Source organism: Physella acuta, unplaced genomic scaffold, assembly GCF_028476545.2.
Source record: "Physella acuta isolate Inbredline_101_S28 unplaced genomic scaffold, ASM2847654v3 ptg000217l, whole genome shotgun sequence".
Taxonomy (NCBI): domain Eukaryota; kingdom Metazoa; phylum Mollusca; class Gastropoda; family Physidae; genus Physella; species Physella acuta.
In genome coordinates, this window is record NW_026731736.1 from 343575 (window position 1) to 364176 (window position 20602).

General features: G+C 38.4%; 1 protein-coding gene across 1 annotated transcript; it reads right to left on the minus strand.

The window, feature by feature from the left end:
- Positions 1 to 868: 868 nt before the first annotated feature.
- Positions 869 to 14382, minus strand: LOC131937664 (neutral and basic amino acid transport protein rBAT). The gene is made up of 14 exons (XM_059295256.1): positions 14269 to 14382; positions 12552 to 12871; positions 11126 to 11214; positions 10032 to 10196; positions 8148 to 8330; positions 7159 to 7322; positions 6533 to 6672; positions 5825 to 5927; positions 5448 to 5587; positions 5058 to 5253; positions 4720 to 4840; positions 3785 to 3960; positions 1825 to 1979; positions 869 to 1245 (listed from the first exon to the last, which is right to left on the minus strand). Exons 2-14 carry the CDS (start codon positions 12848 to 12850, stop codon positions 1035 to 1037), a joined length of 2142 nt encoding a protein of 713 aa, XP_059151239.1. The 5' UTR covers positions 12851 to 12871; positions 14269 to 14382; the 3' UTR covers positions 869 to 1034.
- Positions 14383 to 20602: the final 6220 nt, after the last annotated feature.

The window sequence follows — 20602 nt, forward strand, 5'->3', positions numbered from 1 at the left end:
CTGAAAACGAAACAACACCAGAAAAGACAGGGACATCATAATCCTAAAAAACATCGCAGGCACACCAACACTAACAAACACAGCAGACAGCGCTACCTCCCAGACCACACAACCACAGACAGTAAGGGACACAAAAGGAAGTGGAGCGGGGGAGTTGGGGTCAAAAATTATTTTAAAGCAGAGACGTAGCGGGGGGGGGGGGGGGGGGGAGAAGGGTACATATGTCCCCGTGCGCCGATCCTTGGGGGCGCCAAAATAGGTTGGAAAACAAAATTAAAAGCTCATTTTAGCTGCAGTTATTCATTATCTATCTATATATATAATTCTCTTCTGGGAGCCGCTAGAAAACAAGCTGCAAACGCGCCTAGAAAACAAGCTGTAAACGCGCTCCCTACCTCCCCACCCCTACATGGTTTTAGTGAGCTGTGTTCACTCTAAATGTTTACAAGCAGAGCCAACGGTTTTAAACGTAGGGGGGGGGGAGGAAGGGGGGTTATGGTCCTTAACGAGCTACTTATAGTGTTTTAAAGAAATATTTTCAGTGGCAGCATTGGTACTGTCGAATTCACAAATTTTGAATTACTGAAAAGTAGAAAAAACAACAACTAAATAGCGGCGTATGTTATGCCGCGGGCCTGCTCGTATATATATAAAAAAATATATGGGGGGAGGGGCGCCAAATTGAAAGTTTGTCCCCCGGGGGGGGGGGGGGTGAGAGAAGGGTCGCTACGCCTCTGTTTTAAACAGAGTGGGTCGCTTGTGGTTAACACCTTATTGAATAGATTACTTTACTTTTATTTTATGCTTTAAAAAATATCTGTTAAACAATTAATAGAAAAAACATATTTAAAAATAGTAACATTTTATTTCCGTTACACTTTTAAAAATAGGAACATTTATTATTTCTGTTTCAAATTTTAAAGTTATACATTAAAAGCTAAACGTTTATTATATGCTCTTTAACAGAATCTGTATTTTGATATTTACATGTGAATAAAATTAGATTATCTCATTAATTAATGAGCTCATTTAAACTAAAGATCTTTGGCTTTATAGTCCCAGGAGACCACGATGCCCTCAAACGGCGCCAAGGTTACGGGGTCAAGGTTTGTACTCCCGCCCTTCCGGTGACGTTTTTTAGAACCCCACGCGATATTGACGGACGCGCTTCCTGGTACAGTGGAGTGACGACCGGTCAACCTTTTCTTGGATTCCTTGTCTACAAAATTTAGGGCCACCAAATACCTGGAACAGGAAAAAGTTGAAGTTTTAGTGTATTATAGGTTTTCGATGCAACTTTTAACTTAATATTTAAAAAAAAAGAAAAAAAAAAGGAAAATTTTAAAACATTTTTAAAATTACCCTTAATGTAACCTAGTTCTGAAACCCAATTTTTGAATAATATTAAGTATGAATTTTTTAAGAATAAAACATGAAAATCATCGTAATATGTTAAGTGGGTCTTTTGCCACAAAAATAGAATCGTTCAGCTTCTTGCAGATCGAAGGTGCTTATTTTAGTGTCATATCGAGGAATATAGATTGAGCACTACCCTTTCTACCTAATTTGACCCTAAAAGAAACAACTCACTGACTGTTTTTCTACCGGCTTAAACTTTAAATTCAAAGTTTTTTCAGCTTATAGACACATGTCATATCGAAGTAGGAATTCTGACGAGCTTAGATTACGAACATAGAATCGCAGAAAAATTAAGCTAAGCACTTACTCCCCAATATAAACTTTATTTCTTCCAAAAAAATGATTGCATTAAAAGTCACCCGTATTCTACTAAAAGCATGCCCAACAAAAAAAAAATCAACTCACCCTCGCTCTCCATCGAACTCACGCACAAAAGAAAACACTTCGTCATCTTGTAAAACGACAACGAAATCTCCGTATTCAAACGCTGGGTTATCTTTCCTTAGTGTGGTCAGGTTTTTTAGCAGGTGCCATTCAGACTCAGGATCATTCATCTTGGCCTGGGAAAGTAAACTCTTCGTTAGTGGTTAGCTACGAACTTTTATTATAGATAATATTATATGCAATTATAGTATATGATACCGGCAATATAATAATAGATCGTTTTTACAAGAAGGTTAAAGCAATAAACCTGCTAGCCGTGACCAAAAAAAGTAGATATTTTGCTTGAAAATGTCATTAAAAACTAGAAAAATAATTGATGTGACGAAAGAGGAGTTAAACTGATCAAACCTATGACACCGCTTCTATGCTTGACTCAACAGAATTGTGACACAACTGAAACAAGATGTTATACAGTCTGAGACTGGCCGGTATTAAAGAATCAACTGTTTAAGTGCCAGAAACTTTTTAACTCGAAAGTCTCGAGTTTTTATGGTGTAGCTGAATCCAAACAGTTCGGATATATAGCTATATATGTGCATGTCATTAATTACTGGGAAGTAGTAACCGCTACTAATAGATCACTGGACTGTTTACAAACTAAATGCATGCAAATGATACACGAAACCTCTGGCACAATACCATCTCCAATGATACATTACTAAGAGAGAAGGAAATGGAAGCCGTTTCCGATATTTATTGAAAAAAAAAAGATGGCGCTGAAAGGGGCACGTTTAAAGAATGAGTCAAGAGGATATCACAAGAAGGGCGCTTCAAGGAAAAAGGGAACAGAAAAGGCGTCTTCCTCGAGACACACATCAGAAAAAACAGCTGACAAGAGCCGTACGATCTTGGGTAATTAGCGCACACACACACACAAAAATACCAGAGACCGGCATTTGTGGAAAGAGCTTTTTTTGGCGGTCACGTGTGCTTTGGGCACAACAAGGGAAAGATTATGATGAAAGCCGAGGCCGAAGAAGCAGATTGCTTTCCTCTCATGTGCGGCGCGCTATGTATAGCCTGAGTGTATGATTCGCTCACCACACATGTAAGATAATCAGGATATTATACAACAAGAGAGTACAGCTATACTCAGGATACGATACAAGAGTACAGCTATACTCAGGATAATATACAACAAGAGAGTACAGCTATACACATGATACGATACAAGAGTACAGCTATACTCAGGATAATATACAACAAGAGAGTACAGCTATACACAGGATACGATACAAGAGTACAGCTATACTCAGGATACGATACAAGAGTACAGCTATACTCAGGATACGATACAAGAGTACAGCTATACTCAGGATAATATACAACAAGAGAGTACAGCTATACACATGATACGATACAAGAGTACAGCTATACTCAGGATAATATACAACAAGAGAGTACAGCTATACACAGGATACGATACAAGAGTACAGCTATACTCAGGATACGATACAAGAGTACAGCTATACTCAGGATACGATACAAGAGTACAGCTATACTCAGGATAATATACAACAAGAGAGTACAGCTATACACATGATACGATACAAGAGTACAGCTATACTCAGGATAATATACAACAAGAGAGTACAGCTATACACAGGATACGATACAAGAGTACAGCTATACTCAGGATACGATACAAGAGTACAGCTATACTCAGGATACGATACAAGAGTACAGCTATACTCAGGATAATATACAACAAGAGAGTACAGCTATACACAGGATACGATACAAGAGTACAGCTATACACATGATACGATACAAGAGTACAGCTATACTCAGGATAATATACAACAAGAGAGTACAGCTATACACAGGATACGATACAAGAGTACAGCTATACACATGATACGATACAAGAGTACAGCTATACTCAGGATACGATACAACAAGAAAGTACAGCTAGAGTTACCTCCACATTCATGTCCGTCTTGTAGCCTGGATGGATCTCCATCCACGGTTTGGCCAGACATTCAGGACAGAAGCCAGCGTTTGTCTTGTTGTTCCACTGCATAGGGCCACGCATTGGCTTGGCTTGTGACCGTGGACTAGAGGCGGAAGTACTGTTCAGTACCACTTCCTGTAAGCCTAAATATAGAACAGTTGTGTCTTGTTATTATAAAAAAAACTGTTTAAATTCAGCTGGTGTATTAAAAAGGTCTAAGTAGAATTTGTTCGATTTAGCCGAATTTAGATGTCTTGTTTCTAAATTTTTCTGAGGTTTGGTTTGGCATACACGGATCGTACCATATCAAATCATTTTATTTCTCCACTGGTTTCGAAAACTGGCCCACTCATATCTAAATCCATCCTTCTTAACAAACGGATAAGCTTGTAGTAAAACGTTGGCTATTGGGACAGGCTTTGTCGACATTTATTGCTTGCTTTGTGCTTTTTATTATGTTACTGTTGTAATTTTTTTTTTTCAAATTATAAAGCACAAGCACTTGCTTTCAGAATTTCCTGCATGCATCTCATCCACCCCTCCAACAAAGTATATACTTTTAATTTAGACCCCCCCCCCCACCCCGCCCCGAAATATGCAAGTGCCGTCCCTTCCCCCCTCCCCTCCCCGTCTCCCCCACTGAGAAAAAAGTCTGAAAAAACAATGCTTGCTTTTTACTTCATGTTTCTTGTACACGTGCATTACTGTCTTAAACATACATTAAAATGTGATTTAAAAATTGAGTATTTCTCACACCCGTGTTATCTGTCACTAGACCCGTGGATTTTTTTTCCAGGATTTTTCTTCTTCCCCTTTACGTACTCGAGTTTGGCTCATTTCGTATTGGTTAGCAGGTGCCCGTTCTACCGCTAGACCTCGCCTTCCACGTTTACCTCACTCACCTATTTCATCCCCGTAGTACAGGTAAGGTGTCCCAGGTAACAGCAGTGAGAGCATCAGGTAGGTGCCAGACATCTCTTCCCCTAAGCGGTCAGCCAACCGCTTACTTCTGTCATCGCCTCCCTACAGGGAGTGAATGCTAATTAATCATTAGATACTAGTGATCAATAATTTAGATTGTAAAGTTAGTTCCACTAATTACTTCAACATAGTGCAGCAGTATATATGTATATATATATATATATATATATATATATATATATATATATATATATATATATATATATATATATATATATATATTGTATGTAAACTTAAAGCGTGTAAATGAATGTCTAACCATCCAGTTGGCCCATCTGTGTTTAGGCATGTGTTTCATCCAATCAGACACCATCTGGCCGACCCCTTGACCACCGGAAGTCTCGTTCAGTTCGAGGCTGAATTTGTTGAGAGGGAAGTCCACCCCATCTCTGTTAAATCTACCGTAGTAGTTCATCACATGCTGGTAGGGCCCGTCCACGTCAGCGAAGAGAATTCTAAAACACAGACGGTCTGATATACACGTTTTTATAACCTTTTCGTTATGAAAACTATAAGGGTCGTTTCTAAACTTTGGCCTATAAATTATTGTGAAGTTCCCAAGCTTGGTTATGAAAGGAATTTAAAACAATTATAATATACAATGTATATTAGAATGTTCAGTATATAATTAAGGACTGCTGTTAATTACTTGTAATGGCCTGTTTTGTTTCCATAATCGTCCAGGAAATATCTCCAGCGCGCAAGGATGTCGAAAATTTCGGGTAGGCCTTTGGTGTATTTGTGGTTATAGGACTCGTAGGTGGGGAGGGATTTGTCAGGTGAGCAGTTCTGTTAGAATATTTCTATTAACGTACTTATATATATATATATATATATATATATATATATATATATATATATATATATATATATATATATATATATATATATAGTCTATATAAATAAGTAGACATAAATTGTAGTGTTAACCTGAGAAAAACAATTTTCATCTAATAAACTGTTGCCTGGACACAATACCTCTAACAGATAAACAAGAATATTAAACATTAACAATTTGAGACTCACTGTGATGGAAGAGTTGTGTATAAGGATGTCATCCCTGAGATCGTAGTCCTCAAACAGGTAGTCTGTGTCTCGTATGTAGAAACCGTCAACTCCGAGTTCAAGCCTAGGAGAAACACAGTGAACAGTCGAATTAAACTCACTGTTTCTTTCAGACTTTTTTTCCGGAGGGGGGTGGGGGTGACTATTTTCCGGGGGGGGGGGGGGGGAGGGTAGACTTTCTTCGGGTAAGGGGGAGGCTTGCTGAAATGTGTCCAGTAATACATATTAATAAATTCCAGAATGTAGCTTATTGCCTTTTTAAAAAATAATTAGTCTGTAATCTACATAATTATTATAACATTAGTGTAGTACCGGGTCAAAAGAAGTGTAGGATAACCTCAATGGCAAACATCAAAACAACTGAACGTTGTTTTCAATTTTTATAGTTTATTTTATCATAGTCTTTAGAAAGGACTTTTACGATTGGAGGATTAAACAGGTACTGCTAAACCAAAAATTTTAATTTCAGTTACCGCAGCACAAGAAGTACCTGGCCTTATTTGGGAAATAAATTATTGAGAATTTTACTTGCCATACCATTCATGTTAATGCGTTAACATTGCGACTTAAACATAATTTTTGTTTTAGTTTTGTAATGGCATTTTAAAAGTCAGCAGCTGTAGGAAAATAAACGAATAATAAAAACACTTTCTTAGCATATCCGCTCACCAGAACTGAAGAATGTTCTCTAGCTCCTCCTTGACCTTCTCGCTACGGAGATTCAGTTCCGGTTCAGATGCCTCAAACTGGTGCAAGTAAAAGGAGTTATCTTCCCTTATTTTCCAGGCCGAGCATTGGTACACTGAAGTCTGGTAAATAGACAAGATGCATCAGTCAACGCCGAAACTATTATGACTTAAATTGTGTCAATAAAAAGGTCATCTACGGATGAGGTCACGCTACTTCCAGTTTAAGGGGGCGGTATCACTCAGCCATAGATAACCACGCAATGAATCTCTTTGCTCATTGTCAGCTCGAAAGGCCTAAATGTTGAAAAACTGAAGCCCTCGATTTCTAATTTTAAAAATTGGTTCAAATTATTTATACTTTTTTCTGCATCATACATTTACCTTCCTTTATATGCTGTTTTATATCTCCTCCACTATAACTACTATGGTAAAACATTTATGAGTGCATGTATTATAGTCTTTTCTGGCACATGTATTCGTCATTTTTCAATTGTCTGGGTGACACTGCCCCTTTAAGCCCTTCCCCCATTTTTCATATAATCCCATGTTGTTATTAGAAGCAGATATGCTAAAGGGACATAACCATCACAACTGTCTTGCACCTACCCAGTTGTTGGGTGCCATAACCCTGTTCTGCCCCAGACCCTCACTCCAGATGTAGTAGGACCTGTACGGGTTTTCATGCAGAAAGTTGCTGCTGGCACTCTGCTGGAACCAGGTGTGGTTTTGTGAGGTGTGGTTGGGGATGAAGTCTAGGGTGATGTGCATGCCTGTGGGGTGGGACACAAACGTAAAGGGTACGACAGTCTAAGGCAGGCAAACTAGACCGAACACAAACGTAAAGGGTACGACAGTCTAAGGCAGGCAGACAAATTAGACCGAACACAAACGTATAGGGTACGACAGTCTAAGGGAGGCAGACAAACTAGACGGAACACAAACGTAAAGGGTACGACAGTCTAAGGGAGGCAGACAAACTAGACGGAACACAAACGTAAAGGGTACGACAGTCTAAGGGAGGCAGACAAACTAGACTGAACACAAACACAAAATAATTATACGGAGACATATTTTTGTAAATGTAATAAAACATACTAGACAAAGAAAAATAGTAAAGTATTGAAGAAAAGAAAGGAAAAAAAAACAAAGCTAATGTTCACAAAAAAAAAACCAACAAAAAAAAACACGAAATCATACTAGTTCCCAGACATAAACAAATGAAGATCATGAGAGATGCTATGACAACAGTACACATAATATACATGATCACGTGACACACAAAGCTAATGTGATAAGGCGAACACTATAAACGTAAACACACATAGAGTATTTGTGCTTACATCAAATACACATAGAGTATTTGTGCTTACATCAAATACACATAGAGTATTTGTGCTTACATCAAACACACATAGAGTATTTGTACTTACATCAAATACACATAGAGTATTTGTGCTTACACCAAACACACACACACAGAAAAATCAAGCACATAACACACACACACACACAGGAAATGTGTTCACGTGACCCACACAGTAGACGTGATCGCGTGACACACAGTTATAGTTATCACGTGACACGTGAGCACTGACCGCGTGAGTGCGTCTCATTGACCAGCAGCTTGAACTCCTCCAGCGTGCCGAACATGGGATCAACGTTCGTGTGGTTGATCACCTGCGTGTCGGAGGTGGCGTCTGGGGCCAGCTCAAAGATGGGGCTCAGGGCGATGGTCCCCACCCCCAGGCTGCTCAGGTAGTCCAGTTGTTGGCGAATACCTGGCGATAGGCGAGGGTAGAGGTGAGTCAGGTCTCGAGATCTGGGTCTGTGTAAAGCAGGTGAAGTAGAGTAATGGTGATTGGTTGTGATCATTCAGCCCAGCATATTTATTGTGACAGTGGTTAAGCAGTAATGAATAAATGGTAGTTATATTAGTTATAACATCTTAATTGTGATATTGTTGGGTTTAACAGGTTAACAATGACAAATTACAAATTGTAAAGTCAATTTTTCATGGATGGGGGTTTGACAGATTAACAAAGATAAATGTATTTCTAATTGTGAAGTCTATGTCACAAGGATGGGATTTTCAGTGTGATGAACGAAACATTGAAAATACAGCAGATGCGTAGCGACGGAGGGTGGGTGGGTACATATGTCCCCGGGCGCCGACCCTAGGGGCGCCAAATTTGGTTGGAAAAAAATAATTAAAAGCTCAATTTAGATGCAGTTTTGAATTATAAATATAAAACATATATGGGGGTGGGAGCGCCAAATCGAAAGTTTGTCCCCGGGCGCCGGGAGGGGTCGCTACGCCTCTGAATGTCGGTTAGTACAATAATGTGGTTGGGGGTTAAAAAATCTGTGTTGAATGTTAATGCTGGTAAGAAATTCATGACAATGTCTGTTTAACGGTGATGGTGTTTCGATATACGGTCAGGGTGACATTTGTCTCGGCTTAACATTGATGACAGTTTCACCGTCACGTCGTTTTCACCCTTTCTCTAGGCGAAGAAAATCGGTTGAAGAGGTTTGAAGTCACAACCACATGTCGAAGCTTATATGTAAGTAAAGTTCCCTTTCAAACCTGACTGCCTACAGGGCAAGTGAAGTAGAGTTCACTTGTTTCTGTTACCTCGGCATATGAATAGATAGTGTAGTAAGCACTATGCCCAGCGATGTAGATTATACTTTATACAATTTCGTTCACTTATTAAACACCAACCGTGATTTTTGCTTGTTCAACGAAACAAAAAACTTGAATAAATTGCCCTCTACACATAAACTCTATGAATAAAAGTCTTTACTATAAAAAAGATTCTTTTACCTAGAAGAAAATTTCTTTACCATAGATAAAAAGTCTATGCCAAAAAGAAAATATCCTTGCCTGGAAAAAAGTGTCTTTACCGGTAAAAAAAATTGCGCGAAATCTAAGTTTACCTTCAAAAGAAAACAAAAGAAAAACAAACGAACAAGAGTTTCCAGAACAAAATATCATGTCAAAATCTTGCCAAAAAACAAAACAACAGATGGTGTATGTACTTAAATCAGCGCCTTTAAGAACCGGAAATGTATCTCAATTTGTATTTAACATAATACTGCATTACCCGCAACATATTCAGCAAACATCTAGTTTTTGTACATTTGTTCAATATTTTTAAAAATTCACGATGGTTGTAGTTATCTTATTATTTTATGTTTGCTGCAGATTATCCAAGTTTTAATATTTTAAAATTAAGTTATGAGCTGTATTAGCGGTAGAACGCTAGACCGCTAACCCAAACATCTCGAGTTCGAATCCGGGTTCATGTCAGTAAAACTCCACTGAGTCCACCCAGCTTTAATGGGTACCTGACTAAAGTTAGGGCAAGTAAAGGTGGCTAGGCGTAGTGCTGACTATACGCAGTCAGGTTCAAGAAGGGAACTTTTCTTATGAGCTGTTCATTAACCATCGTAGCTGCAAAAGAAGGGGCCGTTACCCTTAATGTCTCCGTTGCCGTCTGCCTTGGCCTCCGAGTCCTGGAAACTTCTGACGTATATCCGGTAGACGACTGTCGTCTGCCACCACTCGCGCTCCGGCACGTTACGACACTTTGGGTAGATCAGAACGAGGGCAACCACAGTTATCAGAAGGGCAAGCCAACCTTGTAGAGGAAAAAAAAGTTTGTCGCTTAGTTAAGATTTTAAGTGAATTTTCAAATGATTTTAGCATATAAATTATAGGCCTAATATAAAAATAAACTTGATATATAAAAATGTAAATAAACGTGGTATTATAAGTCAGGGTTGGGAAAGGTATGGCCGAGAGATAGAGCGATAGAGTTCGGTTCCCGGGCTTGAGTCGGCAGGGTGTCCCCGAGGGAAACAAATACGGCTGGGCATAGTGCTGACAACACCACCCACCTCATCTGACCGATGTGTTTTGTCACGAATAGGATGATGATGATGATGATGATGATGATGATGATGGTGATGGTGATGGTGATGGTGATGGTGATGGTGATGGTGATGGTGGTGGTGATGGTGATGGTGATGCCGCTGATGATGATGATAATGATGATGATGGTTATTATGATGGTGATGATGATGATTATTATGATGGTGATGATGGTTATTATGATGGTGATGATGATGATTATTATGATGGTGATGATGATGATGGTGATGATGCTGCTGCTGATGATGATGGTGATGTTGATAGTGCTGATGAAGGTGATGACGATGATGATAATGATTTTGATGATCAGGTTGACTATGTTAAGGAGTAGGTGTTCAACACTAATACTTACAAATACAGTCATAACTGCTTATAAATGGGAACTATCTAAAGCCAGTATTTACAAGAGTATTGTTATAACCTTAAGTTTTTTAGAGAGTTCAAATTCTATTGTGCAAACTTCTATCGGACTTTAAGCAAACAATGACACAATAAATCTAAACATTTCAGCCGAAGATAACAGCATCATTTACGTCACTTGTCATAAAAGTTAAATGTTTATCTTTACACCCCCCCCCCCCACACACACACACTACCTCATACACACAGTAAAACACACAACGAAAACGAGGTTACCTGTCAAGACAATAGAAATACAGATGTACCGGAGATTTCTCCACAGGGGTCGCGATGAATACCTCAACAATTCTTCTTTGCCCATGCCCCTGGTTGTAAAAACATGTACAGAGTTATAGCGAGTAAAAAAAAAGTTTGGATTCAGTTAGTTTCGCAGAGGCGTAGCGAGGAGTGCGGGGGGTGCGGACCGCACCGGGTGACACCATTTAGGGGGGTGACACACAAAAACAATAGCAAAATATATAAAGAAAAACTTGAGGGGGGGAGGGGTGCAAATCGAAAGTTTGAAAGTTTGTCCCCAGGAAGGGTCGCTACGCCTCTGGGGGGGGGGGGTGGGTGACACCATTTAGTGCCGCACCGGGTGACACTGACCTCGCTACGCCACTGAGTTTTCGTTCGTTATTCTTTAAAAGAAATACAAACATAATTTCACAAGTTAAATATTGTGGGTTTTTTTTAGCCACTCTCCTTTCCAATAAAATAATTCCAAAACGGAAACAAATGTCTACTTTTCAATTCCATTGCCCTTTCAGTCCAAGATAAAGGTATAATTCCTTCATGAGACAATTTTGCCATAGTTTAATTTTGACTCTTCCCTACTTGAAAATCTGATTTAGATATTTAGATATTTAAATTATTATTTTTTTCAATCTAGCAATCTATACTTTAAAATTTACATTATACATCGTTTAAAAATAAGTTTAATTGAAATTATATTTTAATATTGTTTTCCCATTTATTATCAGTTATATTTTAAAACAAATGTCTACTATGTTTATGTAACTTTTTATATAACCAACAATATTTTAAAGTGTGAATATGCTATTTCTTTGGTGACGCTATGAAGTAGCCATGTTAATGTTTTTTAAGCTTATGTTATTATTACATTTGAAATTTGTTATAATTTAACATTAGATAAACTCGCCTGTATGGCCCATAAGATTATATTTGACATTTGTTGTGATTCAACCAGAGGCGTAGCGACCCCTGCCAGCGCCCCGGGACAAACTTTCAATTTGGCGCCCTCCCCCCCCCCCCCAATATTTCTTTTATATTTATAATTCAAAACTGTAGCTAAAATGAGCTTTTAATTGTTTTTTTTACAACCCATTTTGGTACCCATAGGATCGGCGCCCGGGGACATATGTACCCCCCCCCCCATCTGGATTCAACATTGGCTAAAAACACGCCTATATGGCCCATCAGATTATAATTTTCAGTTATAATTTAACATTATCTGAACTCGCCTGTATGGGCCATCGGATTATAATTGTCAATTGTTATAATTTAACATTATCTGAACTCGCCTGTATGGGCCATCGGATTATAATTGTCAATTGTTATAATTTAACATTATCTAACTCGCATATATGGGCCATCAGATTATTATTGACATTTGTTATAATTTAACATTATCTAAACTCGCCTGTATGGCCCATCAGAGATGGACTTGAGCCTCTCTTTACTCGGCACCCTCTTGCTCAAGCTGAACTCCACGGAGCCCGAGTCCCGCTTGGGTGGGGGTATCTCAGTGTAAGCATTCTCCGCCGGCTCGCTTTTCTCAGTGGTCTCCGCCTTAGTGGTGTTGTCGCTCTCTCGGCTGTGGTTGCTGGCGTTTCCCAGGCTGTTGCGTTTCTCGTCTTGTATGCTGAAAGCTGGGTTGGTGTAGATGTTCTCAGTGGTCAGGGGTTTGGCGGAGATGGCTACTATGCCGTTGGGTTCCATGGTATAGGCTTTTGCGTCCACCTTGAAAAAACGGAAAGTTTTTCTTTAATATTAAATCAGTAAAAAATGCTACCATAGATTTAAAAAAAAAAGATTTGTTAAATGTGTTGTAGTGGTGATGAGATCTAGTATGGCTGTAGCAGATTAAGGACTAAACGGCCGAAGGCCAGCACATTTTAACGATTAACCGCTCTTCAGCTATGGGTAAGCAAATGTTAAAGGCTAGAACAATTTTTTTTAACAGTTTTAAAAAGCTAGTAATTAATATGTGTGCTTTCTTAACCATGGTAACCTAAGATAATTTTTCATAGATGGGTCCCGAATAATATTTAGCTAACACCGCGGATAATTTGTGGGAAATTGACGCCGATAAAATGAAAGCAAGGATCCAAGATAATATGAAGCTGTTACCGGATAATTTTTAGCCAAGGTTCGCGGATATGTGGCAGGCAAGGGCCCTGGATAGAATGTAGGTAGGTTTCACACATAAAGTGTAGACAATATCCCAGGATAAAGTGTTGGCAAGGTTGTGGATAATGTGTAGGCAAGATTCCCGGATAAAGTGTAGGCAATGTTCCCGTATAATATGTAGGCAATGTTCCGGATAAAGTGTAGGCAAAGATTTTGTTTGAGCGGACACTGGTTTAAGCATATATTTTCTGTATAAAATGTTTGTTTCTATTTCGTTCGCGGGGGAGGGGGGGGGGGGCTGTGTCCAAATACACGCCTCAAAGAAAATATGCACCAGATCAACAGTTTGATTTGAGAACACATTATAATATAAACAGAAATCGACTATTCTGCTTGCTGTGCGAATACGTAATTCGATCCAGAAATTTGAGACATAAATTTACATTCTAAAGATTTTTTTAAAGAAATTTCTTTTCAACACAGTGAATTCGTGTAATCATAAACTTTTGTAAACAAGTGCTCTCTAATATTCAAGTGTTTATAAACACACTGTCGCTTAGAAATAAATATATTAATCTAACAGTATCCCTTATATGTGAAGTATATATTACGTTAGGTCGTAAAACTCCTAAAAACAACAATAAATGTATACAATAAATCTCGCATTACTGACAAGGTATAATTATAATTAAATCTTGCAGTATCAAGATGTCTTAAAAGCTATTACATCGTATCAAATATTTAAATCTTCCTAAACTAATATCACTAAATTTTGCAATACTATGCATTTTTAAACTCAATCAGGTTTGATATTCTCTTTACACATTGCCTGTGTTCGTACACTTGCTACACAGGTAAATAAGTGTGTTTATTCACAAGCGATACATGTGAATAAGTGTGTATAAACAATCTACTCAGGTAAATAGGTGTGTATGAAAAAGATACTCAGGTAAATAGGTGTGTATAACCAAGCTACACAGGTAAAGATGTGTATTTAGTCTACTCACCTGTAGAATGCCTCTGTGACCGAAGACACCTGCAATGGTTGTAAGTTCCGTCTAGATATACCTTGACACAAGACAACTGCTTAAATGAGGTCGAAATTAGGTCAAAGTTTAACAACGGGAATATCTAGTCCACATTTTTTTTTTCTGTCCACAGAGCTGTCTCTAGATCAGCGGTTCACAGAAGTCTGTGATGGTACCCTAAGATCAGCGGTTCACAGAACACTGTGATGGTACCCTAAGATCAGCGGTTCACAGAACACTGTGATGGTACCCTTAGATCAGTAGTTCACAGAACGACATAATGGTACCCTAAGATCAGTGGTTCACAGAAGTCTGTGATGGTACCCTTAGATCAGTGGTTCACAGAACGACATAATGGTACCCTAAGATCAGTGGTTCACAGAAGTCTGTGATGGTACCCTTAGATCAGTGGTTCACAGAACGACATAATGGTACCCTAAGATCAGTGGTTCACAGAAGTCTGTGATGGTACCCTTAGATCAGTGGTTCCCAGATCTCTGTGACGATACCCTAAGGTCAATGAAGTCCAGAACACTTCGATGGTACCCTTAGACCTATGGTTCCAAGAACGACACGATGGTACCCTAAGATCAGTGGTTCACAGAACTTTGTGATGGTACCCTAAGATCAGTGGTTTACAGAACGACACGATGATAGACCTAAGACCAGTTTCACATGGGGCAAAAGTACCATAGACAGTGTGATGTACTTGTTGCCTAGATCATTGGTTCCACCATAGCGTACTTGTAGTCCTAGAAAACAGAAAGGCCGCGGTCGACCAATAGTTAAACAAATTCCTAACTCGGGGTTTAAAGATAACAATGAGTCAAATTTGGCTACTATCTATTTTTTGTAGTTTAAGATATCATTTTCAGATAATTTATAAAAATACAAACATTTAAAAAAGAAACAAAATTAACAGTGTTGCTACATAATTGTATACATTAAACTAATATACGAAAATAAAATAACTACAGATAACGACCCCTACTAAGTTAGAAAAAAAAACTTCTGGGGTAATATTTAATGGTGATCGATATTAATGAACAAACATGAGTTGTTGCAGTTGAACTTGTCTTACAGGACTTAAAAAGCAATTCTATCGAAATATGTAATCTATTTTTGTCTCGCCACATAAAAATGTATTTAGCAATAGAATGAGACATTGGTAGAAAGTGATGAAAGATGAAGCTCACTTTGAGAACAGTGTTTCTTCCAGGCATCTGGAAAGTCTGTCGCCCCCCCTCCCCCCCCCCCCGAACGAAATGGAATTTATATAGAAAATATATGTTTGACAGTGTCGCCCCCCCCCCCGGAAATTGTTGTCCGCCTCCCCCTCCCCCCCCCCCGAAATTATCAAGTGTACCCCCGGAGAAAAAAGTCTGGAAGAAACACTGATTGAGAACCCCTCCCCATGTACAGCACTGACATAAATTATTGCTGTTAACCTTCTCATTACTTGTCTGTTTTTAAAATGCAATTAATCAATTTAAATAAATATATTTAGATATTTTGGTCCAGCCACATAAAGATGTATTAAAAGATTTCATAAAACATTTTTAAAAAGTGAGGGACGATGACGCATACTTTGAGAACCCCTCTCCGTGTAGAGCACTGATATGTATTATTGCAGTTAAACTTGTCTTACTGTTTTTAATATGCAAATGTATCGATATAAGTGGTCAATTTAAGAAACACATTTAGATATTTTTGTCTGGCCACATAAAGATGTATTTAACAGTTTCATAACACATGTTTTAAATGTCAGGGACAATGTAGCTGACTTTGAGAATCCCTCTCCGTGTATAGCACTGACGCACACACTGACATGTTATTGTTGTATGAAGCAGGTACGACTTACGCGACACGCCGAACTGATGTTTGTTTTACATAGGCGGCCCCTTGTGTTGGCGGTGTCACGTCTCAACTGTATCTCTCATTTACCTACATCCTATTTCTATTTGCCTCGGGTCGCTTTCTGATTTTGTCTAGGTCGTCTCCCCTAGTGTTCGTTTCTCTCCCCTTCCATTCGTTTTTTCGCTGGTGATCTCCCCTTTTCTAAAATTTCTCGCTGGTTACATTTTTCTTTAGTTTCTCTTGGTATCTCTACCTCTTCTTATTTTGTCGTTGATGCACTCCTCCACCGCCCCCCTCCCTCCCCTTCCGCATAAATTTCTTACTTTTTCATTATTTCTCTTTGAAGGGAATTTATATATATATATATATATATATATATATATATATATATATATATATATATATATATATATATATATATATATATATATATATATATATATATATATATCACTTTATATTGAACAACTGAATATATCTATAAATTCCTTTCCCCTATCCAGGACAATATTCTGGCACTTTCTTGGGTTGGTTCAGGCGTTAGGGGGAACCCAGCCACTCCCAGAGTTTCTTCCAGGCATCTATTCGGGGGGAGGGGGGGGGGGGGGGGGCGAGGAAAGTCTGCCACCCCCCTCCCCAGAACGAAATGAAATTTATATAGAAAATATATACTTTTAACAGTGTCCGCCCCCCCCCCCCCCGAAGAAAATCTACCGCCCCCCCCCCCCCGAAAAAAAATTTCAAGTGCCTCCCGGAGAAAAAAGTCTGGAAGAAACACTTGCCACTCCGTCACAGTGCGCCGCCATTGCTAATGTAATCTCACAGTAGGTGCTTGTGTTGAGGGCGAAATGTGTAGAGCCATAAGGAATGGATGAGGTGTGTTAAATTAATATGCTGGACATGTACTGAGCTGGTTTGGGAACCTGTGTGATGGACACACTCATTGACACACTCATGGGCACACTCATGGACACACTGGAACACACTAATATACATACTATAAAACACAATCAACGACTCATGTGAACAAACTAATAAAGTATATAAAAAAAGATTTTCTATAGACCTAGTGAACCATTCGCAGATGAAGTAGAGTTATTATGTTTCTTGACCTCTGCATATGAAAGGATAATGTGGTCAGCACCGTGCCTTTACCTTCCCTGAGTTAGCTACGCATGAGAGTTGTATGGACTCAGGATTCGAACTCGAGCAGTATAGCGCTCTACATCTAGGCCAGGCCGTCCCTTGGAACACACTTTATGCACACTGTTAGATACACTCACTGACATACGGACATAATTACGGACACACACACATAAACATACGGATACACAGACGCATGGAAAACCTTTAAAGACACTCGTAGACAATTAGCAGACACACCAAGCTGACACTAATTGACACACTGACACACTCATGAACACACTCGTGAACACACTCATGGACACACTCATGAACACACTCATGGACACACTCATGAACACACTCATGAACACACTCATGAACACACTCATGGACACACTCATAACACACTTATTAACACACTCATTAACACACTCATGAATACACTCATCTCATTTAGTGACTGATTGCGTGTATTTCCAATTCGATTACTATATCAACTTAAAACCAATTATCAGTTTCAAAATAACAAATTTAAAAATAACCCTATAGCCCTATTAGCATTCAAAATTACCGACCCCCAAAAAATATAAATCCATAATTTTACAAGATAACAGTCTCGACATTTGAATATATGGGATGTTGTCGTTAATGGGTGTTCAAATACCAAGGGGAGGTAAATCTGTAATTCTGAGGGTTTATTGAAGCTGTAAAACACAAGTAAGCTCAAGAGCCTGTTGTAAATGTACCCGGTGGGTGGGGCTGGGATCATGTATCGGCTATTGTGGTTTCATTCTTATGTTATATGTTAAATGTTTTGATTAGAGACATACACAGTGTAGGGAGTGTGTGTATGTGTGTTGTTTATTTTTTGTTTGGTTTAGAGCCTTGCCCACGAGGTAATGGTGGTACGTGTGTGAAATGTGTGTGATAAGTTTGTATGTGTGTGTGTGTTATATTTTAAGTTTGCTCTAGAGTCTTACCATTTAGGTGTGGGGGGGGGGGGGGTATGTGTGTGGGAAGTGTGTGTATGTGTTGTTTATTTTTAGTTTGATTGTACGTAATCTGTGTGAGAAATGTGTGTCTGTGTGTGTTGTGTGTGTTGTGTATTTTAAGTTTTATCTAGACCATGCCCATTTAGGGGGTGGGGATATGTTTGTGAAGTCTAAGTATAGGTGTGGGGGAATGTGTGGAAGACGTTTGTGCATTTGTGAGTTATATATTTTTATATATTTAAAAAAGAGAAAGTTAATGATTTTCTATAATATATATTAATTACTCTACTATTTAATTAACTATAAAGAAAAACTTGTGTCGCTTCCTAAATATTAGTAAAATATCCAATAAATATTACAGCGACCCGCGCTTTTCGTTATAGTTATTTAAATAGTAGATTTATTTTTAACACGTTTTTCTTAACTCAGCTTCGCGTTTTTAAAACGTTTTTTTCTTAACTCAGCTTCGCGTTTGTTTGGTTGTTTGGATGTTTGTTGTTAAAATTGACATCGAAAATTAGCCCACTTCTGATTGCTCTAGAGACCTGAAATTTGGCATGCATGCTACTTTCGCCTAACAATTTCAGATGCAATCATAAAAACTAGCAATTAGTGACCGTAATTAGCTTAATTTAATTACGCCCCAAGGACCATAAAATTGAGGACATGATTTCTAAAGATACCGACAAGACTGGAGGCCTATCGACACAGTTACTTCGGCCCCAATCGATGTGAGCGCGCTGGCCGTGATCGTATAGTGGTTAGTACTTCGCGTTGTGGCCGCGACAACCCAGGTTCAAATCCTGGTCGCTCAAGATTTTTAGTCCGTGTATTTATAAACACTTTTTTAAAAACCACGTTTTTCATGTGTAGCAACGGACTAAAAAGGAGAAAATGAAATACTTAAAAAAAACTTTTTAAAAAACCACGTTTTTTATGTGTAGCAACGGACTAATAATAATCATTAAAAAAGTTTTAAAAAACCCACGTTTTCTGATTGAACTAAAAAGTAGAAAATAAATACTATACATACAATAATGCAAGCGATCACTCTACTATAAGCTATCAAAAACGTGGGGCGCCGTGATTTTCTTACAGTTTCTAATACTGTTGACTCTCTACAAGCTCCCTAATAAAAGTCAATAGTATTATCTAATCAATAGTAATATAACTTTTACTTCGGCGACCCACGTTTTTGATAGCTTATAGTAGAGTGATCGCTTGCATTATTGTATGTATAGTATTTATTTTCTACTTTTTAGTTCAATCAGAAAACGTGGGTTTTTTAAAACTTTTTTAATGATTATTATTTTCTACTTTTTAGTCTTTGTCTGTTTGTTTGCATTAAAATCTTGCTATCGATTTTATCTTTTCACTTTTTTTTTTGGGTAAACGAAGACAACTCGTAAAAAGACAACTCGTAAAAAGACAACTCGTAAAAAGACAACTCGTAAAAAGACAACTCGTAAAAAACATGTTGTTTGAATACGTTACTGACTAGAACACATAGATTTGAACCCGTGTCGAGTGGGATAGCAATCGTGTGCCCAACCACTCGACCATATCGTCTCCCCCCAAACTGGCCTACCTCCTGTAAGTTTAAACTCGGTTCAAGCTAAATTCTCTGCCCCTAAGCCTGTGGCGACATGTGATCGTTCGCTTCACTGCGCGCGAGGTACGCGTCGCTGGTTTTTTTTCTAATGGCTAGCAGAGGATAATTATATATATAGATTATATAGCGGTCTAAAATGCTCAATACAATGTTTCCATTGATCAATTTAGTAATAATAACAATTGAATATTCAATGGTCATCCAAAAGAAAGCTTCCCTGAAAATTTCAGCGCGCTAGCTAACTGGGAAGTGCCAGAAATTTCGATCGCAAGATTTGATTGGAAAGACAAACAAACACACAAACAGAGAAAGCAAGTTAAAGAAAACGTGGGAAAAAGGAGAACGGACACGGTAACATATTGTTAACGGTGACACGGTTGGTACGCTGGGCATGCTAAAATACACATAAACACGTTTTTCCTTAACTCAGCTTCGCGTTTATTTGTTTGTTTATGGGAGATTTGATCACGTGATTCGTGAGTAGATCTCCACGCCAGCAACGTAAATTACACCCTTTCTCTGTTTAAAGCGTATCGGTCGCTCAAGATTTTTTTAGTCCGAGTATTTAAAAACACTTAGTCAAGTAATACTTAATCAAGTGATTAGATAAAGTAGAAAATAAACTATATAAAAAACTTTTTAAAAACCACGTTTTTCATGTGTAGCAACGGACTAAAAAGGAGAGAATAAAATACTTAAAAAAACTTTTTAAAAAACCACGTTTTTC

Excerpts from the sequence above, each read along its gene's own strand:
- LOC131937664 (XM_059295256.1), bottom strand. The coding sequence starts at position 12,850 with ATGGAACCCAACGGCATAGTAGCCATCTCCGCCAAACCCCTGACCACT. Across the intron at positions 5,254-5,447 it reads AACAAAACAGGCCATTACAA|AATTCTCTTCGCTGACGTGG; the intron begins GTAATTAACAGC and ends TCTGTGTTTTAG. Across the intron at positions 3,961-4,719 it reads GTACTACGGGGATGAAATAG|GCTTACAGGAAGTGGTACTG; the intron begins GTGAGTGAGGTA and ends TTCTATATTTAG.